The sequence below is a fragment of the Rattus norvegicus genome, chromosome 16 (genome assembly GCF_021556685.1).
Source record: "Rattus norvegicus strain SHRSP/BbbUtx chromosome 16, alternate assembly SHRSP_T2T, whole genome shotgun sequence".
Classification (NCBI taxonomy): Eukaryota; Metazoa; Chordata; class Mammalia; order Rodentia; family Muridae; genus Rattus; species Rattus norvegicus.
The window spans coordinates 82,923,131-82,949,634 of NC_141549.1; the positions used below are offsets into that span (position 1 = coordinate 82,923,131).

The following is a 26,504-nucleotide window of genomic DNA, read 5'->3' on the forward strand; positions in this document are numbered from 1 at the left end:
CCTGAGGCAGTCACACACTGGACAGTATCTCATTTTTGCTTTCTTACATGATACGTTTTCTTTTCTCATGAGCACTACTCCAGATGGGGAATAGCATTAGAGCCCTTTCTACAGCTGGTATTTGTCTTGCAAAGCAGGCATCTTCCATGCTATTGACACGGGAGAGGCTTCCTGTTTAGGAATTCTGTGCATGGATCAGTGGGTACAGAGAAGAAAGCCAGATATCTGGCAGCTGGTGGCCAGACAGTGGCTCCAAAGGCTTGTGGCAGCACATTTGTCAAGAGATGGTTGTCCTGGAGACAACCTGTCTGATCCTGATGCATCTACAACTGGGACACAGTTAAACTCCTATTCACCAGGCAGATCTGCAATGGGCTGTCTTTAATGACCCCAGGAAAGCCAAAGATCCTATAAGTCCTGATCTGGAGCAAAAGGTAGCTCTTTGAGTGATCTATGGGCTCCAGACACCATGAGAATATGGCCACATGTGGAGTTGAGGAGCATCTGGGAGGATGGGCCCACAAGAGCTAATGGGATTTATGACTTTCAACCACAGTCTTTTGTCCTCAGCAACTCTGGCTTTGACAGTGGCATGCCCTCAAAATGTTCCAAGACTGTCCAACCCCAAAAGTCTGTGAGAATTTTCTCAGGTGTGCATGACTCACGGTAACAGTAATAGGTCTCATGGCTTTGTTGGTCTACCCTGGGAATCTTTCCAAAAGCATCCAGTGTTGCATGGTAATGAGCTGCCATGAAGATGGCAAGCCTTTGAGGATACTCATAAATGTAGCCCTGGTTTACTTCTATAGCTGTGATAAAACACCATGACCAGAAGCAACTGGGGAAGAAGAGAGTTTGTTTCGTCTTACAACCCATAGGTCATCATCCAGAGAGGTCAGAGCAGGACCTCCAGGCTGGTGCAGATACCACGAAGGGGTGCTGCTTACTGCTCCCCAAATCTTGCTCAGCATGCTTTCTTATACACACCAGCTCAGAAGGCACCGCCTTCACGCCCTGGCTTTATAAAGCAATGGGAGCTCTCCCGCATCAATCGCCAATCAAGAAAACGCACCACAGCCTTGCTCACAGGTCAACACAGTGGGAGCCTTTTCTCAGTTGAGCTTCCTGCTTCCCAAATAACTCTAGCCTGGGTCAAGAGGATACAAAACTTGTCAGTACATTTACAAAAAAGGGCCGAGAGGTAACACTTGTGTTCTTACAGTTAAAAATCCAAGATCTCAGCTCATCCTCAAAACACACATAACCAGAAGGAACTGTGATCACATTACGAATCCTGGAACGATTTGTAACAATTGACATTAATTATAAGAAAGGATTAAATGCCAGCTAGCAAGCATTCATATAGATGTTTTTGAAGATAATGATTATTAATATATTTGTACATGTCTGCAGCTTCCAAATCGGCCTCAAATCTCATTTGGTTCCCTTTCATTCTGCAGAACATCCTTACAATATCTTATAAACATTGGGTACTAAGTAAATATTTGTAAATTTGATTCCATCAACTGGATGATTGATTAGAATGGCGGTGAGGTAATGACCTGCTATAAATCAACACAACAAACAGGGAAAATGTCAGCCTTGGCCAGAGAAGGCAAGCGAAGCACACACTGGCAAATTATAGAGTCAGAGGAGCGAGCTTGCTCGTTTTATGGGTTGGGTTTTCCTCTGGAGCGCAGTGTGCTTGTGGATGCCCGCATCAGGCAGGACCAGTTAGATGCCTTAGCTGCTCTTTATCATGGCTACGACAACATTAGTATGATCGATCAGCTTATTTTTACTTGGCACCAAAAATAAGCACATAAATAAATGGGTAGAATATAGAAAACAGATGGGCGGAATATTCTTAGTGATGATCCCCCCGGGCCTTTTCAGATTTCCCTAGTACCTGTGTTGAAGAGACACCATGTGCTCTTCTTCTGACATGACTAGGTCAGGGTAGGATAGAGCTGAGCCCCGCTCGCATGAACCAGAGCTGCTTCTGTGTGTTCACAGTCCCTCCTTTCTACACAAACTGTTCCTTGCCTTGCTTTACCACCGCGTCCCTCCTCTTCTGGAAATACCAAGAGTGGCGCAAGTCTTACAATCTGACTCCTTCAAACTATTCCACCACGCCACCGGGCACTGCTCAGAATTCTACGCATCTGGTGTTCCAAAGGGATTGAAAGACTAATTTCAGAGTAATCAGTCCCATTCAGCTCCGACATCAATCTTGGAAACATTAAGTTGGCTTGAGAGAATCTGACTTAACTCAATACCCCAGCTGCCATCAATAACAGCGGACGCTCACAGTGTCAGGTCTGAACAGCAATGCTGGCTGTCAAACACGAGGGGAAGTTTCATGGGGCTCTGTTACATTATTTTTTTTTAATTGAGACATAGTTTCAACGGAATCAATGAGCTTCTTGCTTTGGTCTCCTGTGCATTGGGGTTATAGGCCTTTGTCACTGCGTCTAGCTTAAAAAATAGTTTTCAAGCATCCACTTAACTCTGAAACGAACATCTTTTGTTTTTGTGTTTTTTGAAAAGGAGTTCAGTTAAATTAGATTTAGGCTCCTAAATAATTAGCACCTTTCCAGAGCATAAATATGACATTTTGAAGGGTCCTAGGCAGTGATTTTATAGCTAGGAGCGAGTCTACTTTGAAGTCTGCATCAAAGTCAACTAGGAGCCAAGGGTTTGAATGGGTTCTGCTGTTCTGGGAAAAGTCCTGCCTTTGACCTTTATGTTTCTGTAAGTCTCGGTGGAACTGTACATATTTTCCTCCAACCCTACCAATGTCAAGTGGGCTCAGGGGCTCTTCTTCTCTGTGGTCTTTTTCTGGGAAAGGTAATTCTAGGAGAATGTCTGGCTTGGTGAAGATTACCTGGCCTTAAATGAGGATGCAAAATCACAGAAAGGGGAGAAGGGCAGATGGAGGGACAACAGGGGGAGGAGGCACAGGGAGAAGGCACAGAGGGAGGAGGCACAGGGGGAGAGCCACAAAGGGAGGAGGCACAGGGAGAAGGCACAGGGGAGGCAGTGCAGAGGGAAAGGCATTGTGTGGGTAGTGAAGCAGGATAGGAAAGGTTCTGCAGCAGAACTCCTGTCTCTGTACAGATTCAGCCCATGCAGACCAAGTACACTCAGAGTGTCCAATGTGGAAGGAGGCACTGACATCCTAGGGAGGCTGGTGGACCAGTAGACTAGAACAAGAGGTCTCCTTCAACCTCTAGGCCTCCTGAGCTCCTGGTGATGATGTGGTCATGCACACACCTGGAGTAACTGATGCTGACTCTTGAGGAGGCTCTGAGGTTCAGGACTGAACCCACGTCACTTAGAGAAAATGGTCTTAGGAGGTTTCTTGGACATTACGATCTGAAAGGTTAAAGTCATAGTCTTGCAAAGAGAGTCTCTAAAGAGTACGGCACACCCAGAGGTCTGAGACAACCATGAAGCACAGTGGAGTTTAAATACTTGGATACAGAAGGACCACGGATAGTTTGAATCTTGGCGTAAGGGCCATTACATGTAAAATTTCTAGTTGGTCACTAAATGTTTTACTGATCCTGCATCATATTGGTGTTGAAAGAAGTTAATATACATCTGAGCAGGTCTAGATAGTAGGGACAGTGATGCCCTGGGTAGACTCTGAAAGATGCTACCTACCTACCTTGTAGCTATTGGCTGGTCTATCTAGCAGCTTGGGAACCCAGCATTGTTCAGAATGGGACACGGTTTTAGAGTGGCTTCATGGAGCCTTGTAGGTTGAGGCTGGACCCAGAGCTGGTGGCGTCTACATGGCTGGTTCCCTATGACATCATCACTGTGGTCACCAGAAGCCAGTTCCTGCCTTCCCACACCCAGGCACTTTATAGCAAGCTGCTTTGGGATCTGGGCTAACATGCTACGTGTCCAGTGTAGGAGGACCTTGAGACCACATCACAAATCCACATCTTCCAGACTCTATTGAGTTCCCACACAAATGTGACCTGCCCTAATCCCTAGTCTTGCCTTCTGACGCTTGGCAAATTCTAAAGATGCTTCAAAATAGTGCTTGCATGCAAAACGATGTGAATTCCTTAAAAAACAAGACGATACCAAAATGTAATGATTAAAATGCTTAAATTCTTGTGACATGTATGTGGATATTAATTAGAAAAGGAAGAGGTTGCTATGAATGTCTGTGTCCCTTCAAATGTGCTGAAGTCCTCCCGAGACAGGATTCAGCTCTCTCTGGATAGTAAGGGAAAGGAGTCATGGTAAGAACTGCAGACGGCTTGCATACTCTACTTTGAGAGCACAGGCTGGAGGTATAGGAGACTTACAGGTTTGAAATAGCAGAACCTTAAGCACTGATGAAGATGAATGGGGGGTGGCGTAGGTAGGCATTAGGTAACCAAACTAGACAGATATGAGGGCAGGCTTTGGGCCAATGATGACAGGCCAGCTGGCCCCTTGAAGGCCTTGGCAACCACATGGTCTTTTCATATGTTCTTGCTTCTATAGCAGGTCATTATGGCATACTAAATTTTAAGTAAGGATGGCTTCTTATGATGCATTCACCTAGGAGACTATCTCACAGACAATGAGCTAAATATGACGTAGCCGAGAAAGATCCCACTGCATCTTTGTGGCAGGGATAGAATTAGATATTTCTCTCTGCCGTGAGAAAGCTTCAAGCTGATCACGTACACGTGAGAACATGGGGTGGCCAAGAAACTAATGGCTTAGCAGATGCTCAAAGTCAAAGACAGAGTCAGAGATGGACCGAGTGGGAGCTTCAACTGCCCTACCTGGCGGGGACTGCATGAATAGCACATTGTAATTTCCCTGGCTGAGCCGGGATGATGAGCATAGAGTGTGAGGGCTCTCCATTGCCTGGGCCTGTGATTGCCAAAAGGGTTAATCAGTCTCCATACAGATTATGTTAGCCTTTGCCAAGTTTCTGCCTCTGCCCCATAAAAGCCCTAGGCCTAGGAAATGTAGTGGTTTTCTTCCTCTTTTGGAAATCTGTCCCTTTAGAGTTTCTCTCAATTTCCCTCAATTTCTTACCTGAAAACAATATATATATATATATATATATATATGTATATACATATACATATATATATATAATGTGTGTGTATGTGTATATGTGTATGTAGGTATATATGTGCATATATTCACACACACACATATATATATGTATACACACATTTATATTTATCATCAGTCCCTCCCCTCCCCCCATCTTCCCCACATCTGCTCCTCCTCTGTTTCTCTTCAGAAAGAGCAGGGTCTCCCATGGATATCAACTGTCCACGGTATGCCAAGGTGCCGTACGCCTAGGCACCTCCGCTCCTATGAAGAAGAGAAGGCAGCCCAGGCCGAGGTAGGGCTCCTGAATCCACGGCAATTCTTAATCAAGCTTGCTTTCATTGTGCACGATAACTCATGTCTAAACTGTCATCAGCTCGAGGCAACTGCCTCAGGTTTATGCTTGATGGCCATGAGCATCTCCAGCAGCTTCGGTCCTGTGGTAAGGTACCGCTGGACCACACTCCCCGACGACTCCCAGGTGACAGTGTTAGAGGAGGTGCCTTTGAGGTAAAGTCCAGGCTGGAGCCTCATTGTGAGATTAGTGTGCTGAGAAAGGGGTCTCTGAGAGCTGCCTTGATCCCTCCGCCACGTGAGGCCACACAGCCGAGGTACGATCTATGAACCCAGGTATTGATCGGGATGCTCCCTGATGTTCAGGCCTCTCCTCCACAGCTGTGAGAAGTATGTTCTCTTGTCCATCCCCTGGAAGTCTGTGGCCCAGACGGGACAAAGACAGAGGGCCTGGCAATGACGCGGTAACTGCTGTGGCTATAAAGCACGTGAACACCATCTGGATGTGGCCCTCTGAGTTCACTGCAGACCAGCCACCATAGTTGGAGGAAGCTAAGGTGAAGTTTACAGCCAGAAAATGAGATATGCACTTTTATCCTAGCTACGCTTGGGTTTGTGGAGACCTTGGGGGCCCCTGTGGGGTCTGTAGCAAAGGTTGGGGTTGAGCTCTAGGATTGTGTGCTCTGTGAGCATGGCACCTTGTTTAGCACAGCTGTTAACTGCCAGTGCCGTGGTCTGAATATGTTCTCCAAATGCCTCACGTGTTAAAAGGTTGGCTCCTGTACAGTAGAGGCTATTGGAGCACGAAGAAAGGCTCTGACCCATAGTGTGGCCCACCCACAGAAGGATTTATTGTATTGAATGGGCTCTAGAAGGTGGGGTCTGACTGGAGGAGATGGGTAACCTGGGGTGTGTCTTTAAAGGATATATCTTTTCCTCAGACTTATCTTCTATCTACCTCTCTGCCCCCTGTCAACTATGACGCCCTGCTCTTTCATGTACCCTCTGCCAAGATGTATGAGTTTGTCACAAGCCCCAAACCACTGGGTCATGAAACCTTGGCTGGATCCTGAGGCTATGATCTGAAATTAACTCTCATTTCTCTACGTTGGCTTTCTCACAGCGATGAAACATTGAAACGCAGCCAGGACCCTCTTGGTAAGAGAACCTGCAGTTCGTTCTCTCATTGCTATGGCCTCTGAATTCCTGCGGCTATGTCAGACCAGCCACTGCCTGAAGCCCTGTGGCTGTGCTTGCTGACCCTTCTCAGCCACTGTTTCTCTCTGAGCCTCTCAGCTGCAACCTCTTGCATTCTCCTCATGGGATGGAGGTAGGCTTCCTCAGCTTACCATGCTTCATCTTGTTCTTTAGTAATTTCTGAAGGCCATGCTAACTTGTAGCCCTGACAACAGGGTCTACCTCGGATTGGAGCTCAGACACAAGAAAAAGGCTAGGTCCCTGGACCTAGGTATATTTCTCTAAACTTCACAGGGAAGGGATTTCAAAGACACAATCTGGGTTTCAACTCAGCACAAAGATTTGGAGGCTTCTCAGGATTCCCAGAAGCCAACAGTGTTGGCAGCTTCTGAGAAGACTGAGAGGTAGACCACAGAACTTGCAGAGACACCTTGGACATCCATGGGAACACTTTGGACTGACCTCTGCATGGGTGAATCACTTCTGGTTTCTTGACACATCATGGACTTAAGCCATCGCCGAGGGAAGAAGATGTGGTCTCTGCAGAAATTCTGATATTGTGAGCAGGAGGAAAAGATAAGTTTCACAACGTGGGCTCTGAGCCCATAGGATTTTAGATTTTAGTCCTGGCTATCACCCATAGACCCAAGTGATTCAGGGGTCCCTACAGTGGACACAGGATAGGTCCGTGTGGTTCTGAGACATAGAGATGTGGCCATATGCCACAACAGTAAGTCTGGAATGAACACGCCTGCTTGTTAAGGCTTCTGCAATCCCAGTGCCTCTTTGGTGTCCTAGGTTTTGCAACTGTCCAAGAGATGCAAGTGATCGCAGGCTGGCTTCATCTCTGTAAAGAACTGTGCTATTCTACAGAGGACCTATGCTGTCCAGGGCCTTTTAGCAGTCTCCCCAATTTGCCATATTGCCAAAAGTCAGTGGCAACCATGTATCCAGGGTTGTGATGCAGCCCTGTGCTCCTTCTGTGAGTTTCCCTCTCTTGGAGATATCCTTCAGCAGACTCCTTCTTGATGCATGGAAGCTGAACTTCTCTCTTCTCCCACCTTGACTTCCACACTTGTCCCTGAGCACCAGCCCCACCTCTGTGTGCTGTCAGTGACTGTTGTATGGCATCTTTCTATGACTTTAAATGTTTAATTCAGGAGGGTTGTTCCTCATACCCGGAAAGTGAACTAGACCTTCAAGGCTTAGAATGTCCCTGAAACACAAGATTGGTGAGACTCCCTTCCCCTGAGCTATATAAGCAGTAATGACTGCTAGAGACAGAGGCTTCTCTGACCAGCTGATCTGTCTGTGAGTCATGCAGGGAACTCCAGGGACACACAGCTTTTATGAGTTGTCACTCATGCTGAGATAGGCTTCTCTATGAAACATCCGTGTTTGAGTCCTTATGTATGTTCCTGTAAGTTAACACCTTACCCATATTCCTTATAAGTAACCCTAATAAATTCACTGGTTCACTAAGCTAGCCTTGAACGGAGTCTTTCCTTGGCGTGTCATCAGTGCTCTGTATGGAGTGAAGTCATACAAAGGAGCTGCCATAGCTCTCACAGATCCACACTATTCTTTCTGGCTGCTGGGCTCCCATTGGCTCTGTTTGGTGAGGGTTAACAGCTACCTGTTACCTGTTACCTGTTAGCTGTACCTGAACCTGTGCTGTTCCTGCAACCTTGTTCTGCATCCTTATTCCTGGATTCTGTTCCTGAATCTTTGTTCCTGCAACCTGTTCCTACATCCTTGTTTCTGTATTCTTATTCTTGAATCCTGTTCATGCAACCTTGTTCCTGCATCTTAGTTCCCACATCCTGTTCCTGCGTCCTTGTTCCTACTTCCTTGGCATACCCTAAAGAAGTTCTCTTCTCAGCATGCAGTTGCTCCTTGCACTTCTGGGCTCAGACACTATCACTCTTGAGGTGTGACTTTAAACTCAAGAGGATAACAGTGGGCTGGCAAGGCTGGCCTCTGGATGCATTTCCTCTCCTGTTTCTCCCCATGTCTATTCTGCCTCCATGTGGACCACGGTTCTTGCAACTATGTCTCCTCTGATAACTGGGTGATCCATCTTCTTTGATGGCATCAATCATGTCACTTCGCCTGCAGCCCTCTGAGTCTCATGGGGACAGAGATGCAGGCTAACCAACCACTCTCTAGCCAACCATAGAGGAACACCCTCCCTAGGCTGTTAGAGCTCCCCAGTGCTGCCTGGCCCAGGTCCCTTTCGCCCATATGATTCGATTGGGGTTGGCAGTAATCTCTAGAACCCCCCTTAGCAGAGCAAGCTCAGACTTGGCAACTCTTCTTGTGCCCATTGGCTCTGGCAGCACAAGAAACCATAGCCCCGGACCATCTCACACCAAGAGGCGTTCAGTCTGAAGTTACAGTGCCAAGGCTCACTTTTTCCCCTCTGTCCTCACTGGATCATTCCTCTGTGTGCCTGTTTCCAAATCTCTTCTTCTTATGAGGTACCAGTCTTTCCGGATGAAGGCCACCCAGGTGGCCTTGCTTTAGCTTAATCACCTCAGTAGAGGTCTATCTCTGTGTGGTCACAAGCCAATGGCCCAAAGGTAGGAGATTCAACGTATTCCATATTTATGGAGGGCTTGACTCAGCCTGTAACACTGTTCTGCTGGGAGTCACCCAGCAGCCTCTGAGCTGTGTGGGTGCTGATCCACAGTGCAGAGTATCTGCTCGATAGCTCTTGTATCCTTTAGGTGAACTTGGTTTCTCCCCCTCTCCTGCTCAGGGTTTCTGGGCCTCCGATACCATGGACCTTCTTGACTCCAGGTTTGCATGCCTCCCTGTATTGGTTCATACTACTTGGCCTTGGTGTCAGCCAGCCTCATGGTATCTGGGGGTTTCTGGGTGCTGCCATGGTGTCTCAAGCCTCTCTTCGGGGTCCACCACTTTCCATACACATCTCTGTGACAAGTAGCAGGTGTATGCAGACGACTACTCCATCACTCACAGCCATTCCCAGGCTTTATGTCTGAGAGGGAAGCTCATACATATCCAAGACAGTTCTATATCCAAAGAAAGATGTCCGCACCCTGAACACAGCGTACAACAAATCCATACGCAGCACCACGTTTTCCTGTTCATATGTAAGTTGGCTTTTCTTTCTTTTATTTTGGACTTTTGCATCTTGAAATTGAAAGACGTGTGTGACCTTTATATTTTTCCAATGTTCTCTGTTAATTTGTTTCTTAAGGTAGTAGTGATTTTTCCTTACCTCATTGGGAAGTGCTTAGATTTGAAGAAGTTGAAGACTAGGTCATAACGCTCCAAGCAACTCCCAGGCCGGAAACTTGGCCTGTCTATCTGTAAAAACCTAACGATCACACAACAGAGAATTTTGCAAAAAAGTACAGAGGAAAAAAAAAATCCATAGTACCGAGAACAGTTCCCCTCTGTCTAATATTCAAGACACACACAAAAATAAGGGTAGCTTCCCTCCTGTGTGTTAGCGAAGATTTGTCTTGGAAACAGAGTTATTATGCACCCTGGAGAGAGAAGTCGCTGTAGAAGTATGAATAATAAGATGAAGCAGGTCTGTGCTGTTCCTTCCGTCATCCCTGTGTGGCTTTCCCTTGCTTCTGATGACTTCTAGAATCAGTTGTGACATGTGTGGAGACGATTTCTGACCCAGAGAAAACCCATTATCATCTAATTTTATACTGCTTCCCTCCACAGTATCAACAGCATTCCTTCCCCCGGAAGAATCGAGTGAAATGGGTATTTAGACAAGCAAATCTACCTGATAAATCATTTCATAGATGAGAGAGAACCCAAGTGTGAAATGGAAGTTAGATGTTTTCAAAACCACTTCATTGAAGGAGGGGTCTATCTATAATCAACACCACTGCTTTTCATAATGGAAAGACTCAGCGGGTAGGGAACATCCTGCCCAGTGCTGGGTCCCAGGCTTGCTGGGGATCTCAGACACTAGATGAATGTCACCTGGTGGGCTGGACTCCAAGATCACCACAGTGCTGCTGAGAAGGGGAGGGGTCTGGTTGTCATACCGGCTGACAGCACCCACCTGTCAGTGTCTAAATTAAGACAGTCTACTATATTCTTAAAAATCTATAGTAATTCGCTCATGTGTACATTTGACAATTGATTTATTGCATGAGCCCAGGACTCTCCACATTAACATGTTTATAAGGTGAGAGAATCTAATATTGCCAGCTCACATTTTCCAAGCTTCTGTAAAGAATATGTTTAAATGTATCTTATACTTCAAAACAATCACTTTGAGATGGTTTTGAAAGTAGATTTCTCTTTTAGAGCTATAAAAGAAAAGTATCTCTTTTTTTTCCCAGAAAATCTCTTTCAGTTCTGGGGACAAATCCCAGAGCCTCCTGCCTTCTGGATAAACACCCTACCATGGAGATGCATGCCAAGCACCCCAGGGTAATAGAAGAGTGCTAATTTACCAAAACAATCTTAATGAGAATGCAGGTAGCCATCAAATGGTAGTGTAGCAGTTTACAAAAGTGAGGAGTACTGAAGAGCAAGGTCACTTAAACCCACTTCCCTCCCTCATAGGCAGCTCTGACCAAAGGTGAGTTTCCGGTGTGGTTATTAGTCTAACCAATAAAGAAGGCAGGCCCCAGAAGGGAGCTGAAATGGTTGACCTTCACATGAACTTGTTAGGAAGGTGGCAACACCAACTGCACAGGCAGCCATGTGTGGCCTGGAGGGCAGAGAGAGTGAGCCCTTGGGTCCAAAGAGCAGCTTGATCAGGTGGGAGTCACGGCCAGCATTAAGAAGGTACTGGAGGGAGTCATACTTCAGCCCCAGGATATTAGGAAAGTTACAATGCCATGGCCATGAACAGCTATAATGGGGCCATGGAAGGAGGCACAGGTAGTCAGATCCCTCAGTTCTATGACCCAAGGGAGTGTCTCCATCTTATAGACTTCCAGGGTTTGGGGGTGAGGGTAAGTTCCACATGTGAGTCTCAAGGCAGGAATGTGGTAAGAAGAGGGGATAGAATTGGACAGGCAGTTTAGGGTAAAAGAATCATGAAAGTATAGTTCTTAATTTGACTAAAAGCTACAAATACCCTTAGCCCCACGGATACTCTTATCCTTGCTACATACAGGCCAGAGATGCCACAAGTGCTTAAGGCAAAATGGTTTGGGTTCTGCCTTGTCTAGAGACCTGGGATGACAGAATGGTTTCGTTTTTTAACGAAATCTCTTTCCCTCTAAATGAACCTGACCTGGAATCCATATGGGAGGGTGTCGACAACTGAACTGGGAACGAGACTGGCTCATCCACATGCCTCCCTCCAGTGGAGCCTTAATGACTCCAGGGTGGTGACACTGAATAGTACCCCACTGTCAGGACCCCTATTGTCACGTTCCTCAACCTCCCTCGAATAAAAAGCTTCCCAAGACTTACCATCTATGAACTTTATTCTTCGAATTTGAAGACCTAGAGGCTACTGACTCCAACTTTTGTGTGAACATGAGTGTCTGGTCCCCTAGATCTTGAGTTAAAAGCCCATCTAAGAGCCAAGAAAGGCTCTGTTGCTCTCAAAAACACCCCCACATTTTTCATGTCTTAAAGTCACCGGAGCAGAGTAAAGTATAAATCAAGTTATCTTGAGCTTCTGCACAGCTGTGAGAGGGATGGAGAATGAAAGGCCACAGCACTCTGTTCCCCTAGCTCTCGGGGATAAAGACTCTTAGGACTATGTGACCTGACATCTATAGAGAAAGAGCTAAAAGGTCAGTCACGAAAGGCTTAGCCACTTGAAGTCTGTGACATGGGGAGTTTTCCTCGACACTGTTTTCCCAGGTTAACAATATCTTTGATATTACTCATAATTTTATTAGCCAGACCGTGCTGCACATCTTCTAACATCTGTAGAGGGGAGAATAATCCCCGGCATGTAAGCGGCTATGCTCAGTGGTGGGGCGGGTGATGGGTTGACTGTAGTTTCTGCCATGGTGCCCTTGCTACCCCCATGATGGTGATGTCAGTGCTCCTCCAGCTGCCCACCACTGCTTGCCTAATTCCACCCACAGCCTCTCCCATGATGCTGCTCTGTGTCCCATAGTCTAGAAAAGATTTCGACTCCGTAACTAGGCCAAGATCCATTAGGAACTTGGAATAGAAACATGTAAAACATTTATTTTGTGTGTGGATTTTTGGGAATGTGCAGTGTGCCTGGCAAGAGAGATTTACTGTGTACATAAATCAGGACTTCAGCTCGAGTTCGGTACCGATTCTTATATTATCTCTGTGAAAATCTGTTCTATTTCTATTCTCTCCATAACGACAGCTCTAAAAACAGCAAAGCCATTTCCCACCACATAATTATTATTTCAAAGCCTTTCTGAAGACCATGGAGATGCTTAATTATTCATTTGCTTGTAGGGGGCACTCAACAAACACTAGTGAACACGAGTCATTTCCTTCCAAGGGGTTGCCTCTTTCCAAGGGGGTTGCCTTTTGAGGTGAGAGAATCTAATATTGCCAGCTCACATTTTTTTTTTTTTTGAGACATGGTCTTACCAAGATGTTCAGGCTAGTGTGGGACTCACTATGTAGCCCAGGTTACCCTCAAACTCCCAGTCCTCCTGCCTCAGCCTCTTCAGTGCTGGGCTGTCAGGACTACACTGCTCAGGCCCAGCTTCCAAGACTGCTTTTTAATGTAGTGCCTGGGTCTCCATCCTTCCCTAAGCTTTCAGTTATCTCTTTTTTCACATGTGGGTCGGGGAGGAAGGGCGATCTATGACATCACTGAGATAGAGGAGCATGTGACGCAGGGCATCTGGGAGAACCAAAGATTGTAACTGCCTTTCTCAAGAGTCCCATGGCCGTGCCTTTCTGTTGACGTGTACAACTCTGTCTGCTTCAAGTGTCATAGACTTGGACTGTGTCCTCTGCTCTCTAACGCTTCAATGAGAACAGAGTACCCTGAGGATCTCTCATCAAGGCCCACAGCTTGTGGTTCAGGGCATCACTGAGCCCCTGTTGGGGCCACCAGACCATATGAGAAGACAGGGAGTTTCCACTCCTTTTGTAGGAGAGGATTTACCATGTCCTCTGGAAGATATTTCTTACTGTTACTTCTTTTGAAGACCCCTACAATAGAGTCAGAGAGTAAGCAAGCCCATCTCACCAAGGTAAGCAAAGGAGACTCCCGCAAGAGGCATTTCCTCCTGCAGTGCAATCAGCAGTACAGACCACACCTCATGACAGACAATCTTCAGTTTGTTATTCGGTAGTGTGTGGGTCCTTGGGTCCTGCCTCATGTTAGCATTGACTACTGAGGCCTGTAGTTAACACCCTGACTCCTTCCTTCTGAACGCTTGTTCCTTCTTGCCACATCCCCGGCCTGTCTCCTGGATCCTGACATGACTTAATATGGACAAAGTATGTTCTATTTCTCCTTGGGACTATATTTTAAATTCCCGTGATATGGCCCCAGCAGTTCGAATCTTAGGCTTTCTGAGACACCTCGGTTTTTGACACTGAGATATTTTACAGCTTCTCTTCTAGTCTTCACCTGGAGCGTGGCAAACTTTTACAGCTCACCATGTTTTACGGCTTTCTCTGGGCCATGTATATTCATTGTGTTATATAAATAATAATTGTGCAGTAAACTAGTGGGCAGTGGTGTTTGGTCTAGGTGGTAAATCTTCAAGGTGTGGATGCGGTTTTTCTATAAGAACGGAGGGAAACTGTGACATTGAATCCTCCAAGCTTAAGTCAATGAGGGAATTTACACTCACTACTGGCTGGCTTTGTAGTGATGAATCACATTTATGGATCTGCTCCTGAGTGGCAGTGGCTGAGGCTGGACTCTGCAATGCAGAGCTACCACAGGAGTCATTGAATATCCACCCAGACGGCACCCCAACCTCCTGAACACAAGCACGGCGCAAATGTTAGCACTCACATTCCTGTCTGCTGAAGAAATCCTAATGAAAGCTATATTTGATTGTTTTGATTGTTTTAAGGAACCTGGACAATTTATAGAATTCATCCTGAGAGAAGGGCTCGGTTATCTTTGAACAAAATGCTTCAGAAGGCTATCGCGCATGCCATTATGGGATGTGTGTGGTAATTTCAGTGAGCACATTTTACCTGCGGTGGAGGCGTATGCCAGCTCCCTTCTAGGAAAAGCAGTTAAGCACACCTGTAGGGTTTCTGACAGGTAGGTGAAAAAGGACATTCTATTACCTGCTGTTGACCTGATGGTTGACGTCATGTTGGACGGTGTCATCACGGGAATACATTCATCGTCTTGGGAGTAACCAGCTTGGATGGCTCGAAGGTAGCTGTGACTCCTTGTTCGGAAACACCCGGGAAGGTCAAGGGCATCCATGGCCTGAGATTCGACTTCGCTGAAGACAGATTCACACACTGACTCGAACTGCCCATTAACTTCCGCTTCACTCATCTAGAACAGCAATAGCACACGTGACGCCGGGATCCATCAGGGTGATCACAACCTCGTCACACAAGACACAGAGACAGAATGCACTCACAGTCCTTGGTTACAGCTTTATATTTTCGGCGCCTCTAGTTTGAAATCCGCCCTGGGAATCTGTTAGGCTTGTGGGGAGAGCTTCTTGGGTGAGTTCTTACAAAACAGAAGGTGCATAGCCAGCGACCGATGATGGAACTTCTGTAGACTCACCGGGCTGACTGACAGCCATCACAGAGATCAGGGGACAGAGTGGGTGGAAGCCCCCTGAAACACCTGGTACAGAGCCAACGTCTGCGCTGCCAGTTGTGCTCCTTCCCCATGGCCCCTTCACCTTCCCCGGCTACCTACCGCTCAGGCTGACTCTGGGTTGGAGGCTGTGGAAGTAAGCACACACGTTCAAGTGCCTCAGCTACTTTTAGTTCATTTTCAGGACGTGAGAGTCAGCTGCTGCTCATTGTCATGGAAACGAATCCCAAATTTGGCAGAGGCATTCCTGCCCTCATCACCATTACGGCATCATGAGCAGCGTTGGGGTGGGGAAGACATGGCTGACTGGGAGGAGCTCTGTACACATTAAACATGCTACCTTGACTTAAATATCAGTCTTGCGTTTCTTTTTTTTCCCCTATTAACTTGAGACTTAAACGTAGAGCAGATAAAGGCAATGCATTTTCAGCTCGTGTCTTAAGTTGTGCGTTATAGGTTCACCCTGGGAACCTGACTTTTCCAAATATTCTCGAGGAAGCACTGTGTTGGGCCTGTCAGCCCAGGTGAGCTCATAGGCTGAGCAGACACAGGATGGGCCATTAGCTCAGCCACAGGGCCTCTGCTTAGGGTCGATGACCCCAAAGGACATGTTTGTCCTGACACATCCTGATGGTGGCGTTCATATGCACGTATCATACATTGTTCCTGAGCTGAAACTATAGATTGAAACTGGAAATTCAATAAAAGGAGCTACAGAAGGGTTAGGCTAAAGGGTTAGGTGGGAGATGCATTAGCGTGGGGGATTTTAAGTATAAGAAGCTCAAATGGGGCTGGTGAACTTGGGATTATGTTGAGTGCCGGAGACAAGAGGCTGAATGCTCAGTCTGCAGCTCATCCCTACCTCACTGACTCAGTTTTGGGAAATGACTAGTGAGATGGTTACAGAATCTGGAATCACCTGGAGAACTGGGATTCTGAGCATGTGCTCAGGGGTCAGGGCACTGTCTTGACTGTGTTGAGGTGGGAAGACCCACCCACTGTGGGCACCACCATTCCCTACTTTGGATCCTGGACTGTATAAATGGAGAGAGGACTCTGGGAAGCAGTAGGCATCCATTGCTCTCCTTTTCTGATTGTGTACACCATGTGAACAACTGCTTCAAAAACGTGCTGCCTTGACTCCTGGGCAGTGATGGACTGCACAGTGAGGCTGTGAACCACAATAAACTCCTTCTCCTTCACCCTTTTATCAGAGGGTGTTATCACAGCACCAGGAAAAGACACTAAAATACACCTACCCTTAGAGTTCTCATGCACTATGGGTCTCTCTCTCTCTCGTGTGTGTCTTTCTTTAGGGACACACATGGACAGATGGGGCATTGGTCAGTAGTATGATGGGGATCTCTCTGGGGGAGGCAGCCAGCCAGTGTTCAGGGACACAGAAGGGCACCTATGCTTGAAATCTGTCACCCTATCTCTCCAATTCCCCTTTCAATTCCATCTCTTACAGGATGGCTTAGTGATGGATGAACCTGCACTCTGGCTGAGATCTGGTGTTTATCCTCAGTGCCTGGTGATGGACACAGGCAAATCTCTTTGTCTGTCTTACATTGCCATTCTCCACCTTGACCCTCTCCTCCACTACATCTTCTTGGCTGCCCATGACAGTCTGTCTCGGTGAAGTGTGCAGAATCATGTCATTGCACACAACTCTCTGCAGCTACAGTGATCAAGCTTAGAGTAGGTTCTTAAGTGAGACTTTCCATGTTCCATCCCCATGCAAGCTCCCTTGTCTACTCTTACCTGGGCACAGGCTAAGGTCATGCAAATACTGCTTTTTCCCTCATTTAGAGTTTGAACAAGTTGCTCCTTTCTTCCATGACACATCTCTGCCTTCTCTGCCTCACTAGGTAATTGTAGAACTTGCTGGTAACTCAGTTCATCAGCTTCAAAAACACTAGGTAAGATTCTCTTCTTTCCCCATATCAATGTGACATCTTTGCTTCCAAGACCAGGGAACTCTGACTTCTCTCTATCCAATGTGATGTTCAAACCGGATTTCACCCTGTCTTCTCCATTGCTTCTCTTTCTCCCTGCCTCCCAGTATCACCCTTACCCCCAAGAATAATTTCCATCTTATTCTTTCTGGTTCACCAATATTTTCTCAATACTTGGACCATGCTGGCAGATAGATTACAAAAAAGATATTAAAAGTATGTCAAAAAAGACTTAAAAGTATGTCAAAAAATCAGGAGCAGGTTGGGGTAATTCATAAGACCAGCTCTAAGAAGCATAGAATGGATCAGAACATGACTGACGATGAAGGTATGTGTTATCAGCTAGAGACAGACGTCCCAGAGGAGCTATAGCATGACATCATGAAAGCCTCAACCCACAGTAGGTCAATGCCTAGAACACATGACTGCAACATGGACAAATCTGGAGGAAAATGTGCTTAGTGAAATAAGTGAGTTCTAGAGGGAACCCCTGATGAGTAATTACATAAACAGCAGGTATCTAAAATAATACAAGTAGAATAAGGGTGGCTATGGACTGAGAAAAGTAGATAGGGCTTCAATTTGGGATGATGAGAGCATTCTGGGCTAAGTGATGGTGATGGTCTGATTGTGTACAAGAACATGGTTGAGATGAGGTATTTCTATCATGTGGCTCTATGGGACACTCTTAAGACGTAGACAACTAACAAGTTTCAGGAAGTTCCTGAAACTTAGAAGATTTACAAGACCACTCACCAAGGCTATATGAACAGTAAGCCTTCTGGGGAGAAGAAACTTTGCAGCCTACCAAGCTGACTGCAAATTATACAAGGAGCTCTAGGGGTAGAGGAAAATGTTCCTGGGTCATTACCAATGCTGAGCAAACATTTTAGGGATGGAGTTGTTTTTCTTTTTTTGTTTTTGTTTTTGTTTTTGTTTTTGTTTTTTAGCTGTCTATGCGCTGGAAAATAACTCATATTAACTCATTTGTTCTCCAAATTGAAGGGTGAACCCCATGAGGGTACCCTTGAGTGTAGAGGAGACTTTTTCATTTCATACAGGGATAACATAGTAGTTGGTAGTTCTAGATCCTTGTCCAACAAATTTGAAGAATAAATTTCACGGACAAATGGGGTTGGATGAGGGGATTTTTTTTTATTATTATAGAAAAATTTTAAAGGAGACAGATTAAAGACTTATAGTTGAAATAATGATTCTTCTGCCACAGTACCCGAGTGCTGGAGATACAGGTATGTGTCACCATGCTTGGCTTCATACCTGCTTTTAAAATTTTTATTTGGAAAATGAATTGAATTAACTGAAAGAGAAGGTGTTACCTTTAAGGGGACAGAAGTCCATTTCAGCAATCCTTATCCTGGGGTGGGAGCTATTACAGTGTACACTGAATGAACTGCAGATACCTCCCAAAGTCATCTTTGATTCTTCTATGTGGAAATGGGGAGTTCAGTTGATGAATCACGCCATAATAGTAGCCTGAATCCCAAGATCGGATTGTGTCTTAATCTTATTGCAAGAGTGTTGGATATGGACATAGGATTAGCCTACCAGTTGGTCTGCAACTGGTAGAACATGGGATTTTTAGAGCTAAGCCCCCACAGTCCCAACCTGTACATTAGGGGCAGAAATAACTTTCCATGTTATTTCTAACAGACCCTTGCCCATGGCAACTTGACTTAGTTTCTAAAAGGAGACCATCACCAGAGTATATTAAAAAGGTAAAATCCTTAAATTAAGGACAAGACTCCCCACTCTGCAGTAAGAGGAAAACTACCTATGTACAACTTTCTGCAAAGAAAGGATTGTAGGGAAAATACCTCTGGCTAGAAGCAAGTGTTCACAGCACTGTCCATAGCTAGGGGACGTCTTAGTGTCTGAGTTACACACCACTACTATTTGTCATGGTCATAGCAAGAACAAACATTGCTGTTAATGAGTACTTCTGGTATACAGGACTCTCTCCTCAACGATACCCCCATCCACTGACTTCCTTGTTCTGACAACTGCATAGCAGATGGACCCTGAGCCCAAGCCCTTCCATTCCTTGGCAAGCTGATAAGAAATGTAAATTGTCACTTTTCTTTAAAACTTTAAAAAATTTTTTATTATAATTACATATTTTTGAGATGAGGTCTTGCTGGTGGCCTGTAATCCCTGCCTCTCCTAGCCCAGCTTCCTGTATACTAGGATTACTGGCATTTAGGTTTTCTTTTTAATAGTGGCTCCCACCAGTAAGCAGGTATTTAATTGAAGCTTAGAAATTCAGTTCTTCCTTGCCGAACATCCCGGGATGCCTGACACCAGAAGAACCTGCTATTATTAGTGTCTGACACCAGACTGTCTGGTCTGTTTACCCAGGGGAGAAACCTAGGGCCTCTCCCTACGCTGGATCCAGACACTATTACTCTGTGGTGACCCTGGATCCTGCTTTGAGTCTGGGTGCCTAGAGAGAAATAAGACAATTCCAGGAACGAGTGGCATCTAGTTCTTCTCCTTACCATGCCAGGTTGTTAGACCACCAAGGTCTTACCTGTGCCAGGCAGATGCCCTCTGTTGTGTCCCACTGTAACCTGTGACAAGCACTAGGCCTTGGTGGTCCAGTAGCCTAAGCCGATGAGGTCATTTTGTTGGAAAAAGAAGGAAACCCATGCTAAATGAAAAGACACTGCTGCACGTTCCTTGCAGGAGAGAGCTGCCTGGGGATGCCTGTGTGTTGTCTCCCCGTAGGAGCCTCTTACTCCAGCATAGCTGCGGGGGCTGCACCTTACACAGAAAAGAAGCTCAGAAGAGGCCCCACCTGGCTCACACAGCTGGCTTGGCTCAGGGTGCTCACAGCCCGCATGTAGCTCTGGTTTCTGGACCGGAACTTCGGAGAGTTGTAGTTGACTGATGGGTCCAGGCTGTGACCGACAGGCACCTCAGTGGCAGCTTGCAGGTAGCTCTGGCTACAAAGACAGAGAAGAGAGAAACATGGTCTGTGAGCATCTGGGGAAGGGCAGAAGGAGATGGCTGACAGTGGACACCTCAACTCTGTGCTGTGGCTGGAGGTACACTTCCAACTGACCATCTTTAAATGGGTGACTTTGCTTTATGAAAATGTTATGGGTCTTGCATCTATAAATGTGATTTGCATAAAAAGTTACAGGGTAGTAGGAGATTTGGCAAATTGCTTTGAGACTATTTTTTTTTTTTCTTATGGCTGGGCAGTGAGGTTGAGATCACCATTCATTAAAGAGAACACCAAACAACAGCAGAACATTAGTGGAGTCCCTCAACACTCAGACAGCAGAAGCACAAACCCAAGATCTAGATCTTGGCCTAGATCTAAGCCAGATTCCTTGAACACCTCATAAAACCTTGCTAGCTCACTGGCAATTTTGCACACTTGGAAAAACATAAAGACACCACTTCGGGTTTGTTTGTTTGTTTGTTTGTTTTTTAAAGATAATGTCTCTATTTCTATTCCTGCGTATGCATGTGTGCCAAAGTGGGGAGAGGGCACATGAGTGAAGTTGCCTGCAGAGGTCAAGAGAGGACACGGATGTCTTGCAGATGCAGTTACAGGTGGCTATGACCCATCCAATATGGCTTCTGGGAACAGAACTCTGCAAGAGCAATAATGCTCTTACCTGCACAGCCATCTCTCCAGCCCCTCGCTTAGTTTGAAAGTGAACAGATTATACAATACAAGCAAAGAGATACAGCAGGGAGTCTGGACCAATGTGTTCTCACAATGACTGTTGTCTTTTGGGCTTCTTTAAAAGCGTCACTTTCCAGCTTCCCATCCTGTTGCTTTATAAGACATTGAAAATGTGGGAAAAGTCTGCGTAGCCTACATTTCTGGGTAATTTGGTAGCTTTCTTTATTGTCCGATTTTCCACTGTGCCATAAAAATTCATGGAGTAGTGTGGGAAAGGCATCGCCAATCGCTCCCTCCCGTGATTCGGAGCACGGTGGAGCATTAGGGTTGCTGATTCAGCTCACACGTAGAAATAATCATAAATACTAAACAGATACAGATCCCCCGCCCCCAATGCCTGGCAATCAAAGTAAATCATTTCTTTTTACTAAGACATCAGGTGCAAGTGAGGAGGCTCAGGCAGAAGGGACTGCGAGTCCAAACGCCTGAGTTTAACCCCTGGACCGATGTGGTAGAAGGAGAGAAACAGGTTGTCTTTCTGACCTCCACCCGTGCCATGTGACCTCTCCCACAGTTTGAAAATGGGACATTAGAAAAATGTTTTTGACTATATAAAAATCAGTTTGGCGATGCTTACCAATTGTAGATGTAAGGTAATTCTGCTAAAAGTAATTTTTACTCTCAAAGAAGATGCGTTATGTACTCCAATCTCAACTTTCCCAGGCCTGCCTTCTTCCACCTTTTATTTGCTGTCGGGACACTCCTGGGTCCCCTACAGTGTTTGACCCCGGATGAAGCCCTGCAGATGCGTGTAGAAGCTTTTTGTCCCTAACAAAGGAACGCCCTGGCCCTGAAGCGACACACCTGGGTGGTACACCTGGGAGATAACTGGTTCCTGTCTTTTGTTTCTCTTTTCTTTGTTCCTGAGGGCTTAAGCCGGTTTCCCCACTGTGCTTCCTGGAATTTTCCACCCGGTGTACTTGGGGTATATATTCAGTGAATAAAGCAAAAGATTTGGCATGCTCATGACACAAATGACCCGAGTATGTGTTTTTTTCTTAAACCTGCAGGCTTACGCCTGATTTCTTACTCGCATGTCTACCTTGTGCTCCCGGTGTCTTTCCCCCTAGATCTCCCTTCTTATTAACATCACCATCCATACCATTCTTGAGACCTGGTACCCACTCTTCCAAGCCAGCGACTGGTTCCCTGACTGCCAACTTCACAGCTCAGGCCCCTACTGGTGACCTACTCCAGGATCCAGGACTGTGTTTCAAATAAAAGTTCTAACTCTTTCCAAAGTTGAGTGAGCACCTAAAGAAAAGTTGCCCCTATAGAAAATCTTACAGAGATTGCTTTCTTTTAGACATAAACTCACAGTAGTTGCCATTCACCTTTTAACTCTAAGATCATAGTTGCTCGGAAAAAGCCAGAGTGGTTGAGTCCATCTTGTTACTATAACTAGCCTTCCCTTGGCATCTATAGGGAACTGGTCCCAGGACTTCAGGAGACCACAACCCAAGGATGCTGATATTCATTTACTTCTGCATGCTCTAATCATGTCCCATGACCTACATACTTTAAGTGGCCTGGTATCGGCATATAACCTACAAATCACATTCTTCTATACCCTTCAATCATCTTCTGATGACTAACATGCCTAACACAATGTAAATGCTAGGTAGCTGCTAGACATCACTTAGGTATCATTTAGTAATGCCAAGAAAAGTCTCTACATGTTCAGCACAGAGACAGTGGCTGAAGGTGACCACTCACGCTGGGGTGTCAAGGGATGTATCCATTGGTCATTTCACTCTCCCAGTTTCAGCATAGCACTTGCCTCGTGCTAAATTTCAATTTTTTCTTCTCGGAACTTCCTGGAATTTTAGTTTTGAATATTTCAATCTGTGGTTGTTTGAATCTATAAATTAGAACCCAGATGCAGAATGCTGACTATATTTTTAAAACACTGATAAAGCACCCTTTAGCCTTAATAGGATTAACCATAACTTTTGAAAGTATTATAATGGTTTCCCTTTGTATAATATTGTGCCTCAGATGTCATGGTCTGGGAGCTGGGTACAGTGGCTCATGCCTGTACCTTAGTACACTGGAGGTTTGAACTTGCTTCATAAAACTAGAAGCAACAAACCCCCCCAAACAAAGAAATAAACAAAATCACATACCTGGGGACTGAACACCAAGAGCCAACCAACTGTGGGAGGCCCATCGAAGCAGGGCGTGCTAGGTGAGATCCACTGCACATCATGGGGTAGCAAGTCTCATCCTTAGCAAGGTCTTGCCATTGCTCATCTGTGAGAGACTGTCCTGGAACCCCTCTAACATTTTGGAGGGGACATTTCTTCCCCTTGGCTTATTCAAAGTAGTGATTTCAACTTTGTCGTCTCAGTTGATGGATTCTTTAAAAAGATAGCTTCCTACGTAGACGGGTGGTAACTAGCTCTGAAAGCCGCAGAAGGAGACCATTTTCTGAAATACTGCGCGATATTTTTGTTCTAGTTTTTGCCTTTCAAATGTTGCTCACATTAGATCACCGTGTATGCGTGAGGGAGGCGGGAAACCCATTTTGGAACCCTCCAAGAGTGACATGTAATCTTCTAAAGGAAAACAATGGGCTTTCTAGCATTTCACTGCCCCCACCCACCTTGGCAAATTGCTCCAGGTTATTTAGGATCAAACGCTCCATCTGTAACTTTAGATCTTCATAAAAATGAGTTTACATAACAAAATATCTGCCCGTGCGAGTCTTTGAATACAGCTATTTAGACTCGTGTAAATACTCTTGAAACAAAAACAAAGGAAAACATCCTCGCTGAGTCACCTTAAAAAGCAGCGAGGAGTCGACTCTGGCTCTTACTAAGGAGAACAATAAGACAACAAGCCTCTGTGTTCGTCGTAATCCAAACACAGAGAACACCTTTTCACATTTATAAATGGAGCAGGACATGGGTAGCACCCATTTAGAAACAGCCATGCTCCCCCGCTGCCTTAAATGGAACGTGGTAAACCACATTAGGCAAGAGCGTGGCTCCTCCTAGAAAGTGGAAATCCTCTGTCTTTTAGTACATGGTTTACAGAATCCCCTAGTCAGCCTTGGTCCTCAGGCCATGGTGTATTTCCATATCACCCAGGTGGCTGCGGCACAGGCAATTCTCAGTCCTGGTTAGGGCCCCTGTGAGGACAACCTGCCTGCTGGCACTCCACAATGACCTCATGTTGACTTTGCAGCACCCCCACAGTTTTGCTCATCAGGGCATCTCCCACCACGGAGTTCAGGGAATGAATTACTCCATTGCTTTGCTCCCCTTGTGGTGCTGGTGGTGTAAGGTTCACAGAGGGCCTGCACAAGGACTGGAGATATACATTCTCTTTCCTGGAAGGGTAGCTTCCTTCCCTCGGGTGATGACTGTTTCTGAAATCTGGAGCTGCACCTCAGAGTGAGGGCTCAGGCTGTGAATCTGGAGTACAGACTTCCTGGGACGGAGAGCTCAGGGACTCAAGTCATGTGCTCCATGCCCACTGCTGTGACATACTCGACAAGACTTGCGAAAAAGAGTATCTTGGGCCTGTGGGCTCCAGCTCTGACCAAGGACATGGTGATAGAGGCCACCAAGGAGTGCCAGCAGTGGTGCAAACAAGGGTTGTAGAACATCTGTGGAACCATCAGAGCTGGAGCTTGGAATTGGAGTTTCTTTATCTCAGGTGGAGTCTAGGCAAGTGTGGGAAGAGGCACGTCACCCTAAGCCTAAGCCTATATCTAATGTTAAACCTGAATGAAACCTTAGCCTATCCTAATGCTAACACCACCTCTCTCCGCTGTATCTCTCTGGTGCCTCATCTCGCCATCTCCCCCTGTGCCCTGAGTCCTCTCCCTATCCCCCGTACTGTCTGTTGCAGTCTGAGGCAAAGCCTCCATAGAGAGTCATTTGCCCTGTATAGGGTAATTCTGTAGAGGGTTCCTGAGCAGCGTGTCATGAACAGTGTAGGATGCTAAACACTGAAACCACAGCCGGATGGTGTATTGCACTCCCTTGTGGAGTTCTTTGAGCATCACACAGGGGATTGTGCTCCTGATACAGGAGCAGTGTCACACGCAAAACGAACCGTGGTGAATACCCATGGACACCATGTTTAGTTTGCTTAGAAGGATGTGGAGATAACTCTAGGGAAGTAGTTGTACATATTAGTGGTCCTGGAAGTTGACTGAGCTGTCTCGGGACACCCCCAGGGAGCTGAGGTAGCAAGCCTCGTCAGGGAGGAATCTGATTTTCGGTTGAAGTTTTGCATGGACATTGGGTTTGATCCTTAGCATCCATGTAAAAGCAGGATGAGGGTGTGTATGCGTGCCTACGACACCAGTGCTGGATTCTGGAGGTTTAGCCAGGGTAGCCAATTAGTGAGTTCTAGGTTCAGTGATAGATGCTTTCTCAAAAAACACAGTGGAGAGCAATTGAGAAAGAACCTGATATCAACTTCTGGGCCTTCAAATGTATACACACACACACACACACACACACACACACACACACTCACACACACACAGAGAGAGAGACAGTGAGAGAGACAGAGAGAGACACACACAGAGAGAGACAGACACACACACACAGGCACACATGCAACATGCACACACATAGCATCCATCTATCTACCTCTCTCTCTCTTTCTCTCTCTCTCCCATCTATCTCGCTATTATCTATCTATCTATCTATCTATCTATCTATCTATCTATCTATCTATCTATCTATCTCTATCATCTATCTATCTATCTATCTATCTATCTATCTATCTATCTATCTATCTATCATCTATCTATCTATCTATCTATCTATCTATCTATCTCTATCATCTATCTATCTATCTATCAATCTATCTATCAATGACTCATCCATAGTTAAGAATCATATCCTCCAATTTTCAGTAAAAATGGAATGTTCTGCAGGACATTATATTTAGTAAAATCAAACAGATGGAGAAAGACAAATAACACATGTTCTCCGCCATTCATAGATGATAAAAAAACAAGTTGACTTGGCAATAGGATAGTGTGTGTTAGAGACCAGACATGATACTCATTATCAAGGTAGGGAGGGGAAGTGGGTAGGATCAGCGTATGTGTGCATATGTGTTGAAATACCACAGAAACCCTACTGAGTTAGACAGCTGGTACATGCTGACCAAAATAAAGCAATTAGACAACCTTACCCTTTAAGACCTTCAGCTGTATAATGGCTGCCTTATGTAACACATGAGACCGTAACACCTGCTTTACAGTTCTTTTCAGTTGACCTCAGATTTCTTTCAATTGGGATCTTGCTTCCTCCTTCCTCCTTCCTCCTTCCTCCTCCCTTCCTGTCTTCCTCCTCCTCCCTCCCTCTCTTCCTCCTCCTTCCCTCCCTCTCTTCCTCCTTCCTTCCTCCCCATTCTTTTCTTTCTTCATGATGGATGTGGTTGGTAGACCTTTGGGTTTTGTTATTTTCTCCTTGTGAATGCTGTTATTAATCTGTCTGGTGCCTTGAGCTCTCTGGGCTTGTGTTATGTAGGCTGTGGGAAGCTCCAAGTATTGTCCAGCAATGGACACTCA

At 45.8% G+C, this 26,504-nt stretch overlaps 2 protein-coding genes across 4 annotated transcripts in view; one reads left to right on the plus strand and one right to left on the minus strand.

The window, feature by feature from the left end:
- Erich1 (glutamate-rich 1) overlaps window positions 1-26,504 on the plus strand; it is a gene marked incomplete at its 5' end in the record, with an annotated part of 52,793,804 nt that overhangs the window by 52,052,571 nt on the left and 714,729 nt on the right.
- Dlgap2 (DLG associated protein 2) overlaps window positions 1-26,504 on the minus strand; it is a 710,212-nt gene that overhangs the window by 38,131 nt on the left and 645,577 nt on the right. For 3 of the 4 annotated variants that reach the window (XM_087587398.1, XM_087587397.1, NM_053901.2), the window contains 2 exon segments: window positions 20,060-20,207; window positions 14,791-15,010 (listed from right to left, as the gene is read on the minus strand). In XM_087587398.1, coding sequence (XP_087443524.1) covers window positions 14,791-15,010; window positions 20,060-20,207 — 368 coding nt within the window. 4 annotated transcript variants of the gene reach the window in all.